Source organism: Pristis pectinata, chromosome 1, assembly GCF_009764475.1.
Source record: "Pristis pectinata isolate sPriPec2 chromosome 1, sPriPec2.1.pri, whole genome shotgun sequence".
In the NCBI taxonomy this organism is placed as follows: domain Eukaryota; kingdom Metazoa; phylum Chordata; class Chondrichthyes; order Rhinopristiformes; family Pristidae; genus Pristis; species Pristis pectinata.
In genome coordinates, this window is record NC_067405.1 from 138,654,919 (window position 1) to 138,676,692 (window position 21,774).

A 21,774-nucleotide genomic window follows, 5' to 3' on the forward strand; every position below is an offset into this window, starting at 1 on the left:
GGCACAGTTCTGGTGGGCTGATTTAATTCCCCCCAGGCCCTTCTCCCCACCACCAATGCCCTTCCTTCCATAGCACCATAGAACAATACAGCACAATACAGGCCCTTTGGCCCACCATGTTGTGCTGACCTTTACACCTTCCTCCCACATATCCCCCTATTTTAAATTCCTCCATATGTTTACCTAACAATCTCTTGAACTTGACCAGAGTACCTGCCTCCACCACCGCCCCAGGCAGCGCATTCCATGCACCAACCACACTCTGGGTGAAAAACCTCCCTCTGATATCTCCCTTGAACCTCCCACCCATTACTTTAAAGCCTTGCCCTCTTGTATTGAGCATTGGTGCCCTGGGAAAGAGGCGCTGGCTGTCTACTCTATCTATTCCTCTTAGTATTTTGTACACCTCTATCATGTCTCCTCTCATCCTCCTTCTCTCCAAAGAGTAAAGCCCTAGTTCCCTTAGTCTCTCCTCATAATCCATACTCTCCAATCCAGGCAGCATCCTGGTAAATCTCCTCTGCACCCTTTCCAACACCTTCACATCCTTCCTATAATGAGGCGACCAGAACTGCACACAGTACTCGTAAGTGTGGCCTAACCAGAGTTTTGTAGAGCTGCATCATTACCTCGCGGCTCTTAAACTCGATCCGCCGACTCATGAAAGCTAACATCCCATAAGCTTTCTTAACTACCCTATCCACCTGCAAGGCAACTTTCAGTGATCTGTGGATATGAACCCCTAGATCCTTCTGCTCCTTCACTCTACCCAGAATCCTGCCATTAACCTTGTACTCTGCCTTGGAGTTTCTCCTTCCAAAGTGTACCACCTCGCAATTCTCCGTATTGAACTCCATCTGCCACTTCTCAGCCCAGCTCTGCATCCTATCAATATCCCTCTGCAATCTCCTACAGTCCTCCACACTATCCACAACACCACCAACCTTTGTGTCGTCTGCAAACTTGCTAACCCACCCTTCTACCCCCTCATTCCAAGTCACTAATAAATATCACGAAAAGTAGAGGTCCCAGAACTGACCCTTGTGGGAAACCACTAGTCACAGCCCTCCAATCTGAATGTACCCCCTCCACCACAACCCTCTGCTTTCTACAGGCACGCCAATTCTGAATGCACACTGCCAAGCTTCCCTGGATCCCATGCCCTCTGACCTTCTGAAGAAGCCTACCATGTGGAACCTTGTCAAATGCCTTATTAAAATCCACGTAGACCACATCTACTGCACTACCCTCATCAATCTTCCTGGTCACCTCCTCAAAGGATCCTATCAGGCTTGTGAGACGTGATCTTCCCTTCACAAATTCATGCTGGCTGTCCCTAATCAGTCCATGATTCTCTAAATGCTCATAGATCCTATCTCTAAGAATCCTTTCCAACAGCTTACCCACCACAGGTGTAAGGCTCACCGGTCTGTAATTCCATGGACTATCCCTACTACCTTTTTTGAATAAGGGGACAACATTTGCCACCCTCCAATCCTCTGGCACCATTCCCGTGGACAACAAGGACTCAAAAATCCTAGCCAATGGTTCAGCAATCTCCTCCCTCACCTCACGGAGCAGTCTGGAGAATATCCCGTCAGACCCCGGGGACTTATCTGTCCTAATATTTTCTAACAGCTCCAACACTTCCTCTCTCTTGATACCTACATGCTGTAGAACATTAACCTTACCAACACTATCCTCTGCGTCATCAAGGCCCCTCCCCTTGGTGAATACTGAAGAGAAGTATTCATTGAGAACCTCACCCCCTTCCACAGCTTCCAGGCACATCCTCCCCCGGCCCTGACCAAGATAACACCAAAACCAACACTACCACATCCAAGCCTAGTTCAAGACTATCATCATTTTGCAGAGTTTCCAAATCAAGTCATTAAAAGACAATTAACCTTCGTATTTCTGCTTTGCCTGATTCGCTGAATCCTTGCTGTCCCATATGTTGCTGTCACTGCCTTGCTAAACACTGATAAATGGCATTGCAGTGATTGCAAGATCTCTGTGTGTCTCTGTTGCAGTGAGCTGTCGAATTTTGTAATAACACAATTACCTTTTAGGTAGTTAGCTTGGAGGATCAAAAATCCTGCACCATCACGATGGGAAGCCAGCCAATTGGTAGAACCACCTATACACCCAGTCTTCAACACTGTGTCAGTGGCTCTGGGATGAATCAATCATAGATAACACAGTACAGCACAATACAGGCCCTTCGGCCCACAATGTTGTGCCAACCTTTAAACCTCGCCTAAGACTATCTAACCCCTTCCTCCCACGTATCCCTCTATTTTAAATTCCTCCAGATGCTTATCTAGTAATCTCTTGAATTTGACCAATGTACCTGCCTCCACCACCGCCATCATCAACTCTCTTCTCATTTTTCAAAATTCCGACAGATACAGGCCGAGCTTGTCCAAACTTTACACACAAGGCAACCGGCCTATTCCAGGTACAAGTCCATCAGACCTTCCATGAATTGCTTCCAAGACACTAACATTCTTCCTTAAGTAATAATGTACACAGTACTCCAGATGTGGTTTCACCAATGACTAAACTCAAGCATCACTTCCCACTTTTGTATTAGATTCTCCTAACAATGAACAATAACATTGTTAGCTTATTTAATGACTTGCTGTACCTGTATAGTAGCCTCTTGCAAATCATGCACGAGGACATCCAGATCCCTCTGCAGTTCAGAGCTTAGATAACGTGCTTTTTCATTTTTCCTGCCAAAATGGACAATGTCACATTTTTATCACATTAGCCAGATCTTTGGCTTCTCACTTAACCTATCTCCATCCCTTTGTAGCCTCCTTATGACCTCTTCACAACTTACTTTCTTACCCATCTTTGAATCATCAGCAAGTTTAACAACCACACCTTGAGTGCAACACCCAAGTCACTTGTATAAACTGTCAAGGTCCCAGCATCGATCCACGTGGCACACCATTCATTTCATTTTACCAACCATCTTGCTTATGCCTACTCGCCATTTCCCCCGGCCAGCCAGTCTTCCATCCACACCAGTTCTACTTTTTACACTGCAAACTTTCATTTTCCACAAGACTATTTGATGTAGAAACATAGAAAAACTACAGCACAATTCAGGCCCTTCAGCCCATAAAGCTGTGCCGAGCATGTCCCTACCCTAGAAATTACTAGACTTACCCATAACCCTCCATGTTATTCAGCTCCATGTACCTATCTAACAGTCTCTTGAAAGAACCTATCATACCCGCCTCCACCAGCGTTTCCAGCAGCCCATCCCACACACTCACCATTCTCTGAGTAAAAAACTTACCCCTGACATCTCCTCTATACCTACTCCCCAGCACCTTAAACCTATGTCCTCTTGTGGCCACCATTTCAGCCCTGGGGAAAAGCCTCTGACTATCCACCCGATCGATGCCTCTCATCACCTTATACACCTCTATCAGGTCCCCCCTCATCCTCCGTCGCTCCAAGGAGAAAAGGCTGAGTTCCCTCAGCCTGCTTTCATAAGGCATGCTCTGCATTCCAGGCAGCATCCTTGTAAATCTCCTCTGTACCCTCTCTATGGCTTCCACATCTTTGCTGTAGTGAGGCGACCAGAACTGAGCACAACACTCCAAGTGGGGTCTGACCAGGGACCTATATAGCTGCAACTATGCCTCTCGGCTCCTAAATTCAATTCCCCGATTGATGAAGAACAATACACCATATGCCTTCTTAACCACAGAGTCAACCTACACAGCCGCTTTGAGTGTCCTATGGACTCGGACCCCAAGATCCCTCTGATCCTCCACACTGCCCAGAGTCCTACCATTAATACTATATTCCGCCAACATATTTGACCTACCAAAATGAACCACTTCACACTTATCTGGGTTGAACTGCATCTGCCATTTCTCAGCCCAACTCTGCATCCTATAAAATATAGAAAGTCCCTCTGTAACCTCTGACAGCCCTCCAAACTATCCACAACACCCCCAACCTTCGTGTCATCCGCAAACTTACTAACCCACCCTCATCCAGGTCGTTTATAAAAATCACAAACAGCAAGGGTCGCAGTACAGACCCCTGAGGTACACCACTGGTCACTGACCTCCACTCAGAATACAACCCTTCAACAACCACTCTTTGCCTTCTGTGGGCCAGCCAGTTCTGGATCCACACTGCAATGTTCCCTTGGATCCCATGTCTCCTCACCTTCTCCATAAGCCTTGCATGGGGTACTTTATCAAACGCCTTGCTGAAATCCATATACACTACATCTACTGCTCTCCCTTCATCGATGTGCTTAATCACATCCTCAAAAAATTCAGTCATACCTTAATGTCATACCTTATGAAATGCCTTCTGGAAATCTAAGTGTAGTACACCTCGGTTCCCCTCTATCCACGCCAGGCTACTTCTGACAAAGAATTTCAACAAATTAGTCGAACAGGATTGCCCTATAACGAAACCATCTGGACATTGCCTGAATACTTTGAATTTTTCCAAAATGTCCTGCTGATCTGTTAATGAGGTAATAAGAATCATATGTCTCCATTATAACAGTGAATTTTAGCTTGTGCCGATAAAAGTGCACTGGTGAACTACAAACAGCAACTGTTATTTTCTCAAAGCTCTGGCTGATTGGAGATTCCAGAAAGAAATGTCTCATGGGCCAATGTTGCATCATAGTGATCAAAGCAACAGGATCCTCTGATGCAGTTGACCACATTTTCTTACTCCAACACCTCTCCAGTACTGTCCATTTACATCTATCTGGTAATAGCTCAAGAATCCATAGGAATAGCTTCTCTTCCCAACACCTTTGGTGTTCCCCAAGTACATATACTTGATCCCCTTTATTTTTCATTTGTACGATACCCATTAGAAACAGGTCTGAAAACACAGTGTCAGAGTCTACATGTGGATGACATTATGCTTCACTGCATCACTTTTTTTTCTTGGTTCCTCCATAATCTACCCAAAATACAACTCTAAAAGAGCAGGAACTTCCTCCAATTAAAACTTGGTCAGACTGAAGCCATAATCTTCAGTCCCTGTCACAACTCCATTCCATTGTCACTAATTTCATCCAGCAGTGGTCTGAAGCTGAACTAGACCTGGCAACCTTGGCATCAGAATTACCGAGCTGATTATCGGAACCTTTTCTAAGACCACCCATTTGTAGCTCTGTAACATCACAGGTTCATAAACCATTGTAATGTTGGTCCACGGTTGAGTTGTCTACTGTGTTTTTAAGACTGAAGTGGGTTTGAAAGAAAATCTGACAATTCCACCTGTTGCTTTCAGATGTTTCACAAGACAATGATGCTGAAAACACCCCTGTGGTCCATGATATTATTCAAATTGTGGGAAAGCCCAAAAACTATGGACCTACACTCGAAGAACTGAAAGAACTGCAGCGCAAGGAAGCAGATGAGCGTCTAGCCAAAGAAGCTGCAGAACGAGCTGAGCAGGAACGCAGGGAGGCAGAAGAAGCTGCAGAAAAGTTAGCACGATGGGAGGAATGGGTAAGTGAGGGAAGGTAGAATTTTCTGCCTTGTGGTAAGATATTACACCCATGTGGCTCACAGTCTCCATGGATATTTGGTAGTCTTCAGATTACCAGATGCTTTACATCAGCTGGTCCTGTTGAATGATAATTGTATCTGTGACTAAAATGGTTGAAGATGATTGAGTTACCTAGCAAGTCCACATTTAATGTCTTTTTTCTACTGACTCTGGCAATATGTTGATTATTTACCACCTAATTTTCAGAAGTTTTTTTTTAATGTTTTGCTTTTGCCTGATCATAAATATAAAGTGGAGACACAAGAGACTGCAGATGCTGGAATCTGGAGCAAAAAACAAACTGCTGCAGGAACTCAGTGGGTCAGGCAGCATCTGTAGAGAGAAATGGACAGTTGACGTTTCGGGTTGAAACCCTTCATCTGGGAGGGGTCTCAGATGCCAGATGCAAGGTCTCAATTCGAACTGTCGACTGTCCATCTCCCTTCGCAGATGCTGCCTGACCTGCTGAGGTCGTCCAGCAGTTTGTTCTTTGCTCCATAAATATAAAGTGATTGATGTGAAACAGAACATTTTAGCACATCAGTGTCTCCCTATATTTTTGACAGACCTAATTACACTGAAGTGCTGCTTCCGCTAAGTCTTTATTGAGCTCCCAGCAACTCCCCAGGTGAAAGTCTTAAAGATTCTCCTTTTCACATTGCTCCTCACCATCAGGATCTTGTTGGTTAATAACACGGACAATCGGCAACCTTCAAATTACCAGCTCTCTTACTTCAGCTGGTCCTGTTGCATAATTTACTGATTCCTTTCCTGCAGATTTTATCTTGAAAAGCTCAGCTCAACCTTCATTATTTGAAAACATTATTTCATTTCTCCTATAATCTTCACATTATAATTTCCCAAGATACAATATCTCTATTACTTGGCATCTGGGTGCTGAACCTTCATCCAGTCAGAACTGAGGTCAGGTGCCAATATGGGCATCTCCCATGTCAGCATTTCACTAATAAGAACAGGGATGTTGGTCCTAATTTAAAATAGATTCTGTATTTGTTAACAATTTGTTCTGGAGAAAAGTACTGAGCAGAATGTCTAAGTCTGTTTGTACTCATTACAGTTACTGAGGCTGCATATTTCCAGCAATTTTTTTTAATTTTGGGTTTCCAATATTTGGCAATTTCCCTTTTCTTCAGTGAATTTTTATTTTGTTTGCCTTTTGTGCATAATTAAGTTTTTTTTTAATTTTAAAATTTTGTACATCTTCAATCTATAACGAAACACATACTGGAAGAGGAAGAAATTTGTCTTTGGTTGTTGGTGTACAATCCACTATTGGGTGTTGTTGAATTTATCTCCACGATATTCCTTTGACTCTCATACCTGTTTGACACTCGTGACCAAAGATGAATATCTTTCCATGTGTTTTGCTCTACTGCACTTCAGTGAAAAATGGATATAGTAAATTTAGAGCAACAAACACTGTGCTGGAGGAATTCAGTGGGTTGAGCAGCATCTGTGGGAGGAAAGAAATTGTCAACGTTTCGGGTCAAAACCCTGCATCAGGTTTCAACCCGAAATGTCGACAATTTCTTTGCCCAACAGATGTTGCATGACCCGTTGAGTTCCTCCAGCACAGTGTTTGTTGCTCCAGATTCCAGCATCTGCAGTCTCTTGTGTCTCCATAGTAAATCCAGATTTGTTTGTCTTCCTTGTATACCTTGTTTGCTTTTTTGTATTTACTGAGATCCCCCTGTATTACACGATGTGGTCTGATTATTTCTAATTAATTCTGATTGACACAATTGACAATTAATTACTAAGAAAATGTCTTTTTGGCATGCTTGTAACAGTCATGAATATATGTAATTTATTAATATGTGTATTTGAAATGTTCTATTCACAAACAGGATATGGACTTAACTAACTTTATTCCTCCCTATTTGCACTTGAATTAAGTGGCTTGCTAGGTCATTTTAGAGGGCAGTTAAGAGTCAATGGCATTGCTGGGTCTGATGTGACACACCAGGCCAGATAAGGATAGTACATTACTTTTCCAGAAGAGGTTTCATGAACCAGATAGATTTTTGCAGCATCCCAATAGTTTCATGGTTTCATTACTCATTCTAGTGTTTAAATAGTTAATTGTCCATCTGCTATTCACACTCATAGCAGAACTCTTGATCCAAACTTCTATGTATTAGTCCGGTAAGTTATCCAATGTGGAATCATACCCTTTTGTGTAAGCTGAAAAGTTAATACCCCTCGGTTTGTTTTTATGCAGAACAAGCGACTGGAAGAGGTAAAGAAACAAGAACAGGAATTCCTTGAAGCACATTCGATCCCACTGCGAAATTATTTAATGCAGAACGTTATGCCCACCCTGACCCAGGGACTGATTGAGTGCTGCAAAATCAGACCTGAAGACCCAGTGGACTTTCTGGTAAGGATTTTCCTCCATCTTTGCCCAAGAATCATTCTTATAGGTTCTTCTCTCTATTTAAGAGAACATTCCATGTAATCAGTGAATCAGTACAGATCCAGATCAGTCTGTGTGGGGATGATAAAGCCAATTTCACATCCTTGTCAGAAGGCCATGCACAGCTATGATTGGCTCACCTGTTGTAGAGGGAATAGATGCTGTGAAATGACCCAAAACTTGATTTATTACCAGCGTCTTCATTCCCGTGCCATGGTAATTTTTTATTCACTCGTAAGATGTGGGCATTGCCACCAGATATTGTCCATTTGTAATTCCCCTTGTACTGGGTGGCTTGCAAGACAACTTCAAGTTGAATCTTAGAGTCGTCACGAACCAGCAACAAAAGAAACACACTGAGCATGATTTAGTGTTAAAAACTATTTTATTAATCACTACTTATGATAATACGTAAAATAAAAGTAAAAATGTTAGTATGTTAGAATTCAAAAATGTTAAACCTCGAACGTTAACCCCAAAACTAAACTCTTCGTGTGTGTGTGTGTGTGTGTGTGTGACAAAGTCCAAAACTCCCAGTTCCTGAATGGTTCTTAAAGTTCAGTTCCGCAAGCCATAAGGTGAAACATGAGCAAGGGCTTCTTCAATAACCACCGTTGTCTGAAGATAAGATGTAGATGTAGAAAAACATAGAGAGAGTACATACGAAATCCAAATGTTCCACGATGGAACCCAAACGACACTTCAGTGTTTACTCGGTAGTGACTTCCTCACCCCGAAAAGCATCCGAACCGTGGTCGTCCACATACAAATACCTGGTTCCTTCTACAGGTCAGCAACAAAGTGAACTCCACCGGATTACTTCCAACTTCCATACATGGATTTCAGTGGCAAACACAGTTATTGTTTCTCATCCATCGGTAGAGAAAACAAGCAGGCTGGTGTCTCTCTCCCTTCTCTCTCTCTCTCCTTCTTCTAACTTCTTCAACAACGTCATTACGTCCTTTATCTTCTATTGACGTAAGCACGCCCCACACACACATACACACACACTCTCTATCTTAAAGGGACTTTCACTGAGTCCGTAACAGAGTCAACCATGTTGCTGTGAGTCTGAAGTAACTGATCTAACTGGTGGGGAATTTACTTCCTAAAGACATGACTTATGTGATGGACCTTGATATCAATCCAGTTGTGGATGTTAAGTCATTCAGTACGTTCAAGGCTGAAACAGACTTCTGGGGAATCAAAGGATGATGGGAAGCAGGCTGGAAAATGGAACCAAAGCCAAAGACCAAATTAGTCATAATATTGATTACAGGGACGGGCTTGAGGGGTCTGCTTCTTCTCCTGTTTCTTACGCTCTTAATTGAGATTTAATTAATTAATTGCATTTAGATTCCACTGCTGCTGTGGTGGGGGTTGAACCAATATCCCTGGATCTTCAATTATGACCTCTTAATTACCAAATATGTCTCCATACCTCATAAATGTAACTCGTAACATGACAGCATTTTGATCTGCTTCACAGATGCCAGCAGAACTCTTCTGATTTTTCTAAGAAAAATGCGGAAAATTTGTATATATACAATAAATGTTTCAGAATCTACATTTTAGAAACTAGAGCCGAGGCATTGGATAGCCATTAAATTTCCTACCTTTCGGCGAGGAGTGCTGGTAAAGTTTGCAGTTCAATGTCAGAAGCAGAGTGTAGTTTCTCTTCTCCTTCCCTAGCTGTCCTTCCCTCCTCCACTGGGTTCAGACAGTGCGTCAAATTCACAAATCTGCAGTTTCTAAAGTTCACTTCTATTTTTTTCCTGCTAGTGTAAAATTATGGTTTGCTGACATACCATAGCTAGCTGCTCACTCTAAGTTTAGTTTTCAGATCGATGTTCCCTCAAAAGCAATGATTGGATGAGTTTAAAACTTTGCCGTCTTTAATTACATCTCCTCGAAATACTTCTAATGGACAGATCCAGAACTGACAAACCAGAGTAACATCCACTATACTTGGATATTTTTTTAAGGCTGAGTACTTGTTCAAGAACAATCCACAAGTTGAATGAAGAGGAAAGAGAAGTCCTGACATCAAATAAACATGAAGATGAGTTCTGATGGAACACAATTGATTAGAACTGTTTCTTTATAAGCTGTGTATTAGTAAAAGTAATTGTAATGGAAATATTATTTGTGGTATTAAATCCTTCTAATATATTCAAATAAAGAGAACCCATTGCTTTTACATTGCAATGTCCTTATGCTACTTAAAAACACGATTAAAAAGTGTACCATTTGTCTATTAGACTATGATTCATATGAGACCTAGGACAGAAAAGTCATGTGAAATCAATTGATGTATTTTTAAGTTAAAAAATAAATGGAATGTCTAGAATAAGAAAATGTCAGGCTTAATAAGCAAAAACAATTTCAGAACAAAATATTCAAATAATCGCATACAATGTCAAAAAGTACATGTGTGCCATTGTTGAGAAATCTTTTCAGCATCTCTCTCACATTGAATTTTATTTTGCTGTCTGTACACAATTAAGGGGTCTGAAGGACCACTGTGTGTCACTACTGTCAGTTGACCACTACCTGCCCCACACAATTGTGTCACATCAGAACTACCATGTTGGTGGATTTTATTCTGAGTAATATTCAATTCGGGATTAGTTTTTTTAGAAGGTAATTATTGAGTTTAACCCGAACACAGTTGTCAATTCTAGTACAAGAGTTACACATGAATTTCATATTGATTTACACATAATAGCTGTGTAACTAATGTGGGCACTTTAAAGAAGCTAATCTTTAATTTCTTTTTTCCCAGTTTGAAATAAATACATTTATCTCATATATCGTCATATCTTGACTTTACTTTTGCACGCAATATTATAGTTTCTTAACATTCCCTTTGATGGCCTTGCATAGTAGGAACCACCCTCAGCTGACAAGCTTGATTCAACCTGGTACCGAGCTCTTTTCTTTCAGTGTCCAGTCACTGGGCAGCTTATTATTGTAGCTTGGGCAATTCTTCCCTCCTGTACATCTCTGTACAGGGAAGTGCCTGTCTTTTGATGGCACCTCTCCATGATGAGACAGCTGGAATCAAGTACAGGAGTGTGCCTCATTTATGGTCCATTATGTGGCATAACTATCTACATGATTTTCTTTTAATTTTATTACAGAAGTAATATAAAAAATAATTAAAGCCCGATGTAAGCTTGTGGAACAGCACATTATCTTCTGTCTTGGCATGTTACACCCCTCGGGACTCACTAAATTCAATAATCTCAGATAACCAGCCTTTTTTGTATGTGTAAGAACTGGGCCATTCTAAAGTAGGTCAACAACCTGTTGTGTTGACTCAGTGATTTTCTCTCCACACATGTTGCCTGATTCACATTTATTGTAAATTTCCAGACTGCTGTGTTATGTATCCCGCAGTTTCAGCATGGTTCCATTACTGACCTTTTTGGGTCCATAAGACTAGAAGACTATAAGAAGTACAAGCAGGAGTAGGCCATTCAGCATTTGAACTTGCTCTGCCATTCAGTAGGATCGTGGTTGATCTGACATTCCCAAAGTCCACTTTCTGTGCTTTCCCTCAGCGTTTAACCTGTCTAACCTCCTAGTAATCTTATATGTTTTAATAGGATGGCCTCCTATTCTTCTAAACAATAAGTAGAGTCCCAACCTGTTTAACCTTTCCTCATAGGACAATCCCTCCATACTCAGGATTGTCCTAATGATCCCTCTCTGAAAAATCTTCAATAATATAATTCCTTTTCTTAAAAAGGAGGACCAAAATTGTTCACACTGCACTAGGTTTCATCTCACTAATGCCTTGCACAATTGGAATAAGACTTCGGTAGTTTTATATGCCCTTGAAGTTAGGGCCAGCATTCTAATAGCATTCCCTATTACCTCCTGCACTCGAGTACCAGCTTCTCCGTGTTTCATGCACAAGGACCCCCAAATCCATTTAAATAATATCCCATTCTTTTGTTCTTCCTCCCAGAAGAACATTTCAGACATTTGCTTTGCTCTCTCCACCCCACCCGCTTCTCTACAACTTAGAACATGTTGGTATTCGGGGATACCTGTACGTCCATGCACATGAATCACTGAAAGTTACTATGTAGGCTCGGCAAGGAATTGGGAAGGCTAATGAGATGTTGCTCTTTATTCTAAGGGGATTTGAATACAACAGTGACGATGTCTTACTGCAATTATGTAGTGCCATGGCAAAACCATGCCTGGAATAATCCGTATTTCCTTACAACATTGGAGGCCATTCAGTCTATCAAGTCTATGCTGGCACTCAGAGCATTCCCATTTGTTCACTAATTTTTCCTGCAACCTGTTCTCCCTACATTTCCACCAACTCCCCCCGATTCTACCACTTACCACCGACCAATACACCAGGGGAAATTGATAGTGGCCAATTAACCCACCTGAGATGGCTATGGAGGCTCAGCCACTGAGTATATTTAAAATAGAGTTCAACAGATTTTTGTATGTTACAAAAATGTGGTTGGTGCAGGAAAGTGGCACTGAAGTTAAAGATCAGTCGTGATTTTATGGAATGGCAGAGCAGATACAAAGGAGGAATGTTTTGTACAAACAACTTCTGCTTTTGTAAATGTTTCCCAAGCCAACAGAAACTCCAGCAGAACAAATTATCATTGTACATAAACTAAACTGCAACTCTACCATTCCCTTGTAGACAAAAGGTTCTGTTCTCATATTTCTCCGGGTACTTCAAGATGAGGAAGGTGCTTCGTATATGTTCTTATATTCACTGTGCTGGTGAGTGACAGTGAAGTCCTTCACATCTCACCCCTCCCAGTATATAAAGCCCATCTCTAGTCTTTAAATTCTGCGGTATCTGCATTCCTCCAAATTTGGCCGCTTTATAGGTCACACCTTCACCTATCTAAACTTTGGAATTCCCTCCCTAAATTTCTCTACCTCTCCTCCCATCTCACCTGCTTAAAAGCTACCTGCTTAAAAAGCATTTGTGTGGTTGCTCATCCTAATATTTCTTTATTCATTTTATGTCTATTTAGTCTTTTCTGAAGTGCCCAGGAACTTTCCACTGTGTTAAACCAAGCAGTTATTCTTCATTGTTCAATTTCTTTGTAATTTTTTAAATATAAATTATATTCTTCTTCTTAGGCACATAGCAAATGTTGCCATCCAACTTGCTGAAAAGGTTACCAAGAAATACTCACAACAATCAGTCAGTTAATCTTTACCCTCTGCCCATTTGACTCCTTGCTAATGTTCAGCCAATGAAATAAAGCACCAAACTCAGCATCTTTCTTTCAGGTTCTGTATTGTACATGCATTGTTTTACGTTTGTAAAAGGAACTACAGAAATGCAAGCTATTCCTATATTTAAGAAAGGAATTATAAGTGTGGCATTTTAGGCAACACCACAGTAGGTAGAAATTTGATTTGAGGAGGCATTACATAAATGGAGTGATCACTGGTTGGCTGGTGTGTGAACTGTTTGCCTCTACGTATTTTAGTCATACTGCTGATAATATTTTATTCAACAGTAACCTTGCATGCATGCACCAGCTTCAGACATGTTTAGCTAAATTTCAGCCCTAAAATATCTGTGCAAATAAATGTTTTTTTTTAAATAAAGTTAACAAAGAGAGCACACACTGTTTACACAATATATAAAAAGTCCACCATTTAACTTCTTTGTTTCAAAATAATATTAGCGACGTGCTGAACAGAGACTTTTTAAAATCTCAATCCACTGAAATACCTGAGGTTAAACATTAAAGATCAAGTGAAAGTCACTGGATATCATTTTTGGCAAACAACTTCTGCTTTTGTAAACGTTTCCCAAGCCAACAAAAACTCCAGGACAAATTATGATTGTTCATAAACTAAACTGCCACTCTGCCTTCCCCATGTAGACAAAAGGTTCTATTCTCATATTTCACTGGGTACTTCAACATGAGGAAGGTGGTTCAGCCAAATTTATCTATTTATCAAAAACTCTGCTACACTCATGCACTCAGTTGTTTTTTAAATCACTTCCGCCTCCAACACATCATGCTGAACTTCATTGTGCCATGAACAAGCACATTCAGTACAGAGTGAAAGCTGCAGCCAGTACAGAATCTTCCCTTGCTAAAGTGCCAGGATTCAGATCCGCTCCCAAGGCCTTGTCCTTGGTGATGTTTAATCAGCCGTATGTACAGAACTGGATGTAGTTTATCTGGGGGGATGCAGAGGGGTCAGATCAACACTGCCAATTATTTTTTCAAACTTGCCATGGAGCACATATTTTTGAGGACATTGCCTATTCTTCCAAATGAAAATTAAGTCAAAATAAGCCAGGCATTAAATGAAGCTTCCTTATCACTAACAGCTTTACCTCTTGCCGTTTTTACTCAAATATGTACGTCATTTTAAAGAAGTATTTAATTGGGGGAGGGGGAATTATGATGCTATTAGGCAGGAACTTGGGAGCGTGAATTGGGAACAGGTGTTCTTGGGGAAGTGCACAATGGAGGTTGTTTAGGGAGTACTTGCATGGTGTTCTGGATAGGTTTGTCCCATTGAGGCAGGGTAAGGATTGGAGAGTGAAGGAACCGTGATTGACAAGAGACATAGAATATCTTGTCAAGAGGAAGAAAGAAGCTTACTTAAAGTTTAGAAAGCAAGGATCGGACAGGGCTCTTGAGAGTTACAAGGTAGCCAGGAGGGAGCTTAAGAATGGACTTAGGAGAGCTAGAAGGGGGTATGAGAAGGCCTTGGCGAGTAGGATTAAGGAAAACCCCAAGGCGTCCTACCTGTATGTGAGGAATAGGAGGATGACTAGAGTGAGGGTAAGACTGATCAGGGATAAAAGAGGAAGCATCTGCCTGGAGTTGGATGAGGTAGGGGAGGTCCTTAATGAATACTTTGCTTCAGTATTCACCAGAGAGACCTTGATGTTTGTGAGGATGGCGTACGACAGGCTGATATGCTAGGGCATGTCGATGTGAGGAAAGACGATGTGCTGGAACTTTTGAAAAACATTAGGATAGATAAGTCACCAGGGCCAGTCGGGATATATCCAAGGTTATTACAGGAAGCGAGGGAAGAGATTGCTGCACCTTTGGCAATGATCTGTAGGAGTAGTGCCAGATGATTGGAGGGTGGCAAATGTTGTCCCTTTGTTCAAGAAAGGGAGTAGAGATAACCCTGGGAATTACAGGCCAGTGAGTCTTTCTTCAGTGGTGGGCAAATTACTGGAGAAGATTCTTAGAGACAGGATTTATGGTCATTTGGAGAAGCGTAGACTGATTAGGGACAGTCAGCATGGCTTTGTGAAGGGCAGGTCATGCCTCATGAGCCTGATTGAATTCTTTGAAGATGTGACAAAGCACATTGATGAAGGTAGAGCAGTGGATGTGGTACATGGATTTTAGTAAGGCGTTTGATAAGGTTCCCCATGGAAGGCTCATTCAGAAAGTCAGGAGGTATGGAATTCAGGGAAACTTGGCTGTGTGGATTCAGAATTGGCTCGCTCATAGAAGACAGAGGGTGGTCGTAGATGGAGTGTATTCTGCCTGGAGGTCGGTGACCAGTGGTGTTCTGCAGGGATCTGTTCTAGAACCCCTGCTCTGTGATTTTTATAAATGACTTGGATGAGGATGTGGAAGTGTGGGTTGGTAAGTTTGCAGATGACATGAAGGTTGGTGGTGTTGTGGATAGTATAGAAGATTGCTGTAGGTTACAACAGGACATTGATAGGATGCAGAGCTGGACTGAGAAGTGGCAGATGGAGTTCAACCCGGAAAAGTGTGAAGTGATACACTTTGGAAGTTCGAATTTGAATTTGAAAGAATACGAGGTTAATGGCAGGACTCTTAGCAGTGTGGAGGAACAGTGGGATCTTGGGGTCCACGTCCACAGATGAGGGATCTGTGGAGGTGGTTGTGCAGGTTGTTAGGGTTGTTAAGAAGGCGTATGGTGTGTTGGCCTTAATTAATCGGGGTATTGAGTTCAAGAACTGCGAGGTAATGTTGCAGCTCTATAAAACTCTGGTAAAACCACACTTGGGGTGTTGTGTTCAGTTCTGGTCACCTCATTATAGGAAGGATGTGGAAGCTTTAGAGAGGATGCAGAGGAGATTTACCGGGATTCTGCCTGGATTGGAGAGCATGTCTTATGAGGATAGGTTGAGCGAGCTAGGGCTTTTCTCTTTGGAGAGAAGGAGGATGAGGGGTGACTTGATAGAGGAGTACAAGATGATAAGAGACAAAGAGACATAGATCGACTGGACAGTCAGAGACCTTTTTCCCAGGGGCATAATTATAATCTGATTGAAGGAAGGTATAAGGGGTACATCAGAGGTAAGTTTTTTTTTACACAGAGAGTGGGGGGTGCATGGAACACACTGCTGGCAGAGGTGATGGAGGCAGATACATTAGGGACATTGAAGACACTCTTAGATAGGCACATGAATGATAGAAAAATGGAGGGCTATGTGGGAGGGAATAGATCTTATATGGTTAGGTAGATCTTAGAGCGGGAAAAAATGTCGGCACAACGTCGTGGGCCAAAGGGCCTGTACTGTGCTGTAATGTTCTATGTTCTTAATGGGATTGATATAAGAGCTGTATTTTCTTCTATTCATGCAATCAACCAGGCCCATAATGTAGTCTTCTGTGGAGATAAATACTTATGTAGATAACCTGCACCGTAGTGTAAGTAAAGAAGTTACATTTCCATAGCACCTTTCACAACCTCTGGGTGCCTCAAAGATCTTCAGAGAAGTTGGAGAACTTTTAACTAACAGTCACTGTTATAAAATAGGAAATGGAACAGCCAAATTGTGCACAGCAAGCCCCTGCAAACAGCAATGTGATAATGACAGGTAGTATGTTTGATTGTTGGTTGAAGTGTGATATGTCAGGCACAGCTCCAAGAGTAGCAGACCCAACCTTCTTCTGGAAAGTGGAGACACAAGAGACTGTAGATGCTGTGTGTTGCTTCTTCTAAAAGGGCTGTGGGGCCTTTTGTATTCATGAAGAGAGCCAAAGGGAATTAAGTCTGCAGTTTTATTCAAAAGAAGGCACCTTCAACTGTGCAGCACTCCACCACTGGAGTGTAAGCCAAGATTTTTGTGCTCAGTTATCTAGAACTTCATGGAGTTACTTTATAGGTTAATGTAAGCACCATAGAGCTGCACTAAAAGGAACAGGGGAGTGCTGCATTGGTGTAGATTCTTTCAGGTGGGCCATTAAACTGGGGTACTGTCTGGTGGATGTAACAGATCTCATGACATTATTTAGAAGAACAGGAGAGTTATCCCATGTCCTAGCAACCATTTATCCTTCAAAAAACAGAACTCATTCAGACTACCTAGTTATTATCAAATCTATGGGAGCTTGCTGTGCACCCATTGGTTGCTATGCTATGTACAGAATTGTCTATTCTGTACAGCTAAGAATGGATATATTTGCAGTAGAGGGAATGCAGTGAAGGTTCAATGGACTAATTCCTTGGATGACAGGATTGTTGCATGAGGAAAGATTGGGCCTGCTTAGCCTGTATTCACCAGAGTTTAGAAGAATGAGTGGGCATCTTATTGAAATGTTCGTTACTCTGACAGGGCTAGACAGGCTGGATGTTTCCTCTGGCTGAGGGGCCTCGAACAACACTGAGTATAGGAGTTGGGACATCAAGTTAACAGATGTACAAATCGTTGGTTAGGTGGCACTTAGACTATTGTGTGCAGTCCTGGTTACCACGCTATAGGAAAGATGTATTCAAGCTAGAGAGAATGCAGAAACGATTCACAGGAATGTTGCCTTAACTGGAGGATTAAGTTATAAGGAGTGATTGGATAGGCTGGCACTGTTTTCCTTGGAGCGAAGGAGGCTGAGGGGTGACCTTATGGAGGTTTATAAAATTATGAGGGGCATAGATAGTGTAGACAGTCACATTCTGTCTCTGAGGGTAGAGAGCATAGGTTTAAGGTGAAAGGGAAAAGATTTAAGGGGGATCTGAGGGACAGGTGTTTCACACAGAGAATGATGGGTATATGGAACAAGCTGCCAGAGGAGGTGGTTCAATTATAACATTAAAAAAAAACATTTGGATGGGTACATGAATAAGAAATGTTTAGAAGGATATGGGCTAAATGCAGGGAAATGAGATTAGCATAGATAGGCATCTTGGTTGGCATGGATGAGTTGGGCTGAAGGGTCTTTTTCAGTGCCGTATAACACATCACAGTCTCTGGATACAGGGTAAGACGTTTAGGACCGAGATGGAGAAATTACTTCGCTCAGAGGGTGCTGATCAGGGAAATTTACTTCCACAAACCACAGGCAAGTTCAAGTTACTGAATATATTTAATAAGGAGGTAGATAGATTTCTAGATACAAAAGGCATCAATGGGATTTGAGGAGATGGACTATGGTATTGAGGTAAAGGATCCGCCATGGGTCAAATGGTCTATTGCAGCGACTCACCGCACTGGCATCGAACCGGCTCTCGACATCGCGAGTGTCGTCGGAGGCCCCGATCCAAGATGGCGCGGGGCCCTCCTTCTTCCCCATCGTCAGGCTAGGAAAGCCTGTGCGCGGGAAGGTCAGGTGACCCGCGCGTGACGTCAGTGCAGGAACTGTAGCACGGGAAGTTTTGGGATATTAAAGGCGCACCGCGCCCCTGTCGTTCATTCGACTTCTGATTTCAAACCAGCGACTCTGTGTCTTCATTTTGTAGTGTGTAGCTGGCTGCTACACTATTCCTTTTCTTATTTTCTATGTTTTAAACGTACTGGAAAAAAATTTTTGTGTATTATTCATTCATTTGAGGATTGCAGCCCCATTGAAGGGAATGAATGTTTTGGATAGTGGATGGTGTGCAAGCAGTGGGTGTTTTTTTTTGTTTCTTTTTCTCATTGTGTTCTTTCTTGTAAAATTTGTGCATGATTAGATTTAATTTATTTTTTCTTGTGAATGTTGTGTATCTGATGCTATGTGTCTGTGATGCTGCTGGAAGTAAGCTTTTCATTGCACCTGTGTGTACATGTACTTGTGCATGTGACAGTAAACTCAGCTTTGACTTTGAGCTACTTTCTCCTGGATGGCAATAGAGTTCTAGGATTCCATAGCATGGAAACAGGCCCTTTCGTCCACCACATCTGTGTGAACCTTCATGCTAATACCACACTAATTTCATTTTCTTCTCTTGAATCCTCATCAACTCCCTCCAATTCTCCAGCCACACTGGAGGCAATTTACTGTGGCTCATTCAGCAACCAACCAACATATCACTGACATAAGGGTGGAAACCAGACAACCTATAGTCATAGGGAGAAAGTGTGAACTCCACACAGACAGCACCTGAGGTCAGGAGCAAATCCGTGTTGCTGGAGCTGTAAGGCAGCAGCACTATGACTGTGCCATCTTTGTACATGCTTCTAGAGCACTGTTAGAGATGCTCTCATCCAGGCAAGTATTTAGGCAGTCCTGATGCAGGGTTTTAAACTGAAACATTAACAATTCCTTTCCTCCCACAGATACTGCTCATTCCACTGAGTTCCTCCAGCCGTTTGTTTGTTGCTCCAGATTCCAACATCTGCAGTCTCTTGTGTATTCCTTCATGGCCCTGGCTTATGCCTTTTAGGCAGTGGAAGATCTTCGGATGTCAGTTGGTGAATCACCATAGGATACCCAGCCTCTGACCTGCTCTTGTAGCCATGGTATTTATGTAGCAACACACATGCTGGAGGAACTCAGCGGATCAAGCAGCATCCCTGCAGGGAAATGGACAATCGGCATTTTGGGTCGAGACCCTTCATCTGGATTGAAAGGTAGAGGAGACATAGCCAGTATAAAGAGGTGGAGGGAAGGGGTGGAGCAAGCCCCTTCAGTCCAGATGAAGGGTTTCAACCCAAAATACCCACTGTCCATTTCCCTCCATAGATGCTGCCTGACCCGCTAAGTTCTTCGAGCATCTCGTGTGTTGCTCCAGATTCCAGCATCTGCAGTGTCTTGTGTCAAAGTCAAAGTTGAGTTTATTGTAAAAAGCACAAGTACATGTACGCACAGGTGCAATGAAAAACTTGCTTACAGCAGCATCACAGACAGAGCATCAGATACACAACATTCACAAGAAAACATAAATTAAACAAAAATTATACACAATTTTTTTTACAAGAAAGAACATAATTAGAACAAACAAAAAGTCCAAAATAAAGTAAAAAGTCTCCATGGTATTTAGAGCAACACACAGAGGCACTGGAGGAACTCCGCAGGTCAGGCAGCATCTATGGAGGGAAATGGACAGTCTACGTTTTGGGTCCAGATCCTTCATATAGACTGAAAGATAGAGGGGAGATAGCCAGTGTAAAAAAAGGTGGAGGGAAGGGGTGGAGCAAGCCGCTTCATTCCTGGTGGGGGTTCTCGACCCAAAACATTGACTGTCCTATTCCCTCCACAAATGCTGCCTGACCTGCTGAGCTCCTCCAGCATTGTGTGTGTGTTGCTCCAGATTCAAGCATTTGCAGAACCTCTTGTATCTCCATGGTATTTATGTAGTTTATCCAGTTGAGTTTCTGGTCAATGGTGACCCCCTAGGATGACTTACCAAAGAAACCTTCTGCGTTTGAAGGCAAATTGTACACTGACGTCAAGTCATCTCCCTCCACCAACAGTAGTGGGAAGGCACCTGGGGAGGGGGGGAGGAGGAGGGGAGGGGAGGGGGAGGGTGAAGGGGAGGAGGGGAGGGTGAAGGGGAATGGGAGGGGGAGTGGGGAAGAGGAGGCGGGGAGGGGAGGGGGTGGGGGGGAGGGAAAGGGTGGGAGGGGGAGGGGAAGGGAGGGGGGAGGAGGGGAAGGGAGGGGGGGAGGAGGGGGAGGGGAGGGAGGGGATGAGGAAGGAGGGGGATGGGGGAAGGAAGGGGGAGGAGGAGGAGAGGGGGAAGAAGGGGATGGGGTAAGGAGGCGGGATGAGGGTGAGGGGAGGAAGGGGGAGGAGGAGAGGGGAAGAAGGGGATGGGGTAAGGAGGCGGGATGGGGTGAGGGGAGGAAGGGGGAGGAGGAGGGGGAAGAAGGGGATGGGGTAAGGAGGCGGGATGAGGGTGAGGGGAGGAAGGGGGAGGAGGAGAGGGGAAGAAGGGGATGGGGTAAGGACGCGGGTTGGGGTGAGGGGAGGAAGGGGGAGGAGGAGAGGGGAAGAAGGGGATGGGGTAAGGAGGCGGGATGGGGTGAGGGGAGGAGAGGGGAAGAAGGGGATGGGGTAAGGAGGCGGGATGAGGGTGAGGGGAGGAAGGGGAGGAGGAGAGGGGAAGAAGGGGATGGGGTAAGGAAGCGGGATGAGGGTGAGGGGAGGAAGGGGGAGGAGGAGAGGGGAAGAAGGGGATGGGGTAAGGAGGCGGGATGAGGGGGAGGGGAGGAAGGGGGAGGAGGAGAGGGGAAGAAGGGGATGGGGTAAGGAGGCGGGACGGGGGTGGCGGTGAGGGAAGCGAGGCGGGGTGAGGGAGGGGGGGTAATGCACGAGTACGCATGCGCACATGGGCGCTCGCTAAAGCCCGCCGGGCGGCCGCTCCCGCCTCACGTTTGCGCGTGTCGCGGGTGGAGGGGAGGGCGGTTGGTGGTGCCGTGGTGACGTAGGGGGGGGTGACGTTGCGCGGGGCGCGTCGAGCCGGCTGGCGCTGGCTGCGGCGGGTTGTTGTTTGTGTCCGGCCCTCCGCCATGTTGGGACGGGGCGCTTTGTTGTAGGAGGGAGGTGGAGGGAGGGAGGGAGAGGATCCCGGAGAGGGAGCGGGGCCGGGGAGGGGGGGGGGGAAACCGGAGC

General features: G+C 43.6%; 1 protein-coding gene across 2 annotated transcripts in view; it reads left to right on the plus strand.

Moving 5' to 3' along the window:
- ak7b (adenylate kinase 7b) overlaps window positions 1–10,763 on the plus strand; it is a 43,443-nt gene extending 32,680 nt beyond the window's left edge. Inside the window, exons 16-18 of one of the 2 annotated variants that reach the window (XM_052019123.1) lie at window positions 5,296–5,516; window positions 7,799–7,957; window positions 9,979–10,763. In XM_052019123.1, the coding sequence (XP_051875083.1) occupies window positions 5,296–5,516; window positions 7,799–7,957; window positions 9,979–10,017 (419 nt within the window). In that variant the 3' untranslated portion in view covers window positions 10,018–10,763. Of the gene's footprint in view, window positions 1–5,295; window positions 5,517–7,798; window positions 7,958–9,482; window positions 9,660–9,978 lie in introns of those variants that run through there. The other variant, XM_052019129.1, reaches the window with a different exon arrangement.
- The last annotated feature ends 11,011 nt before the right edge of the window (window positions 10,764–21,774 follow it).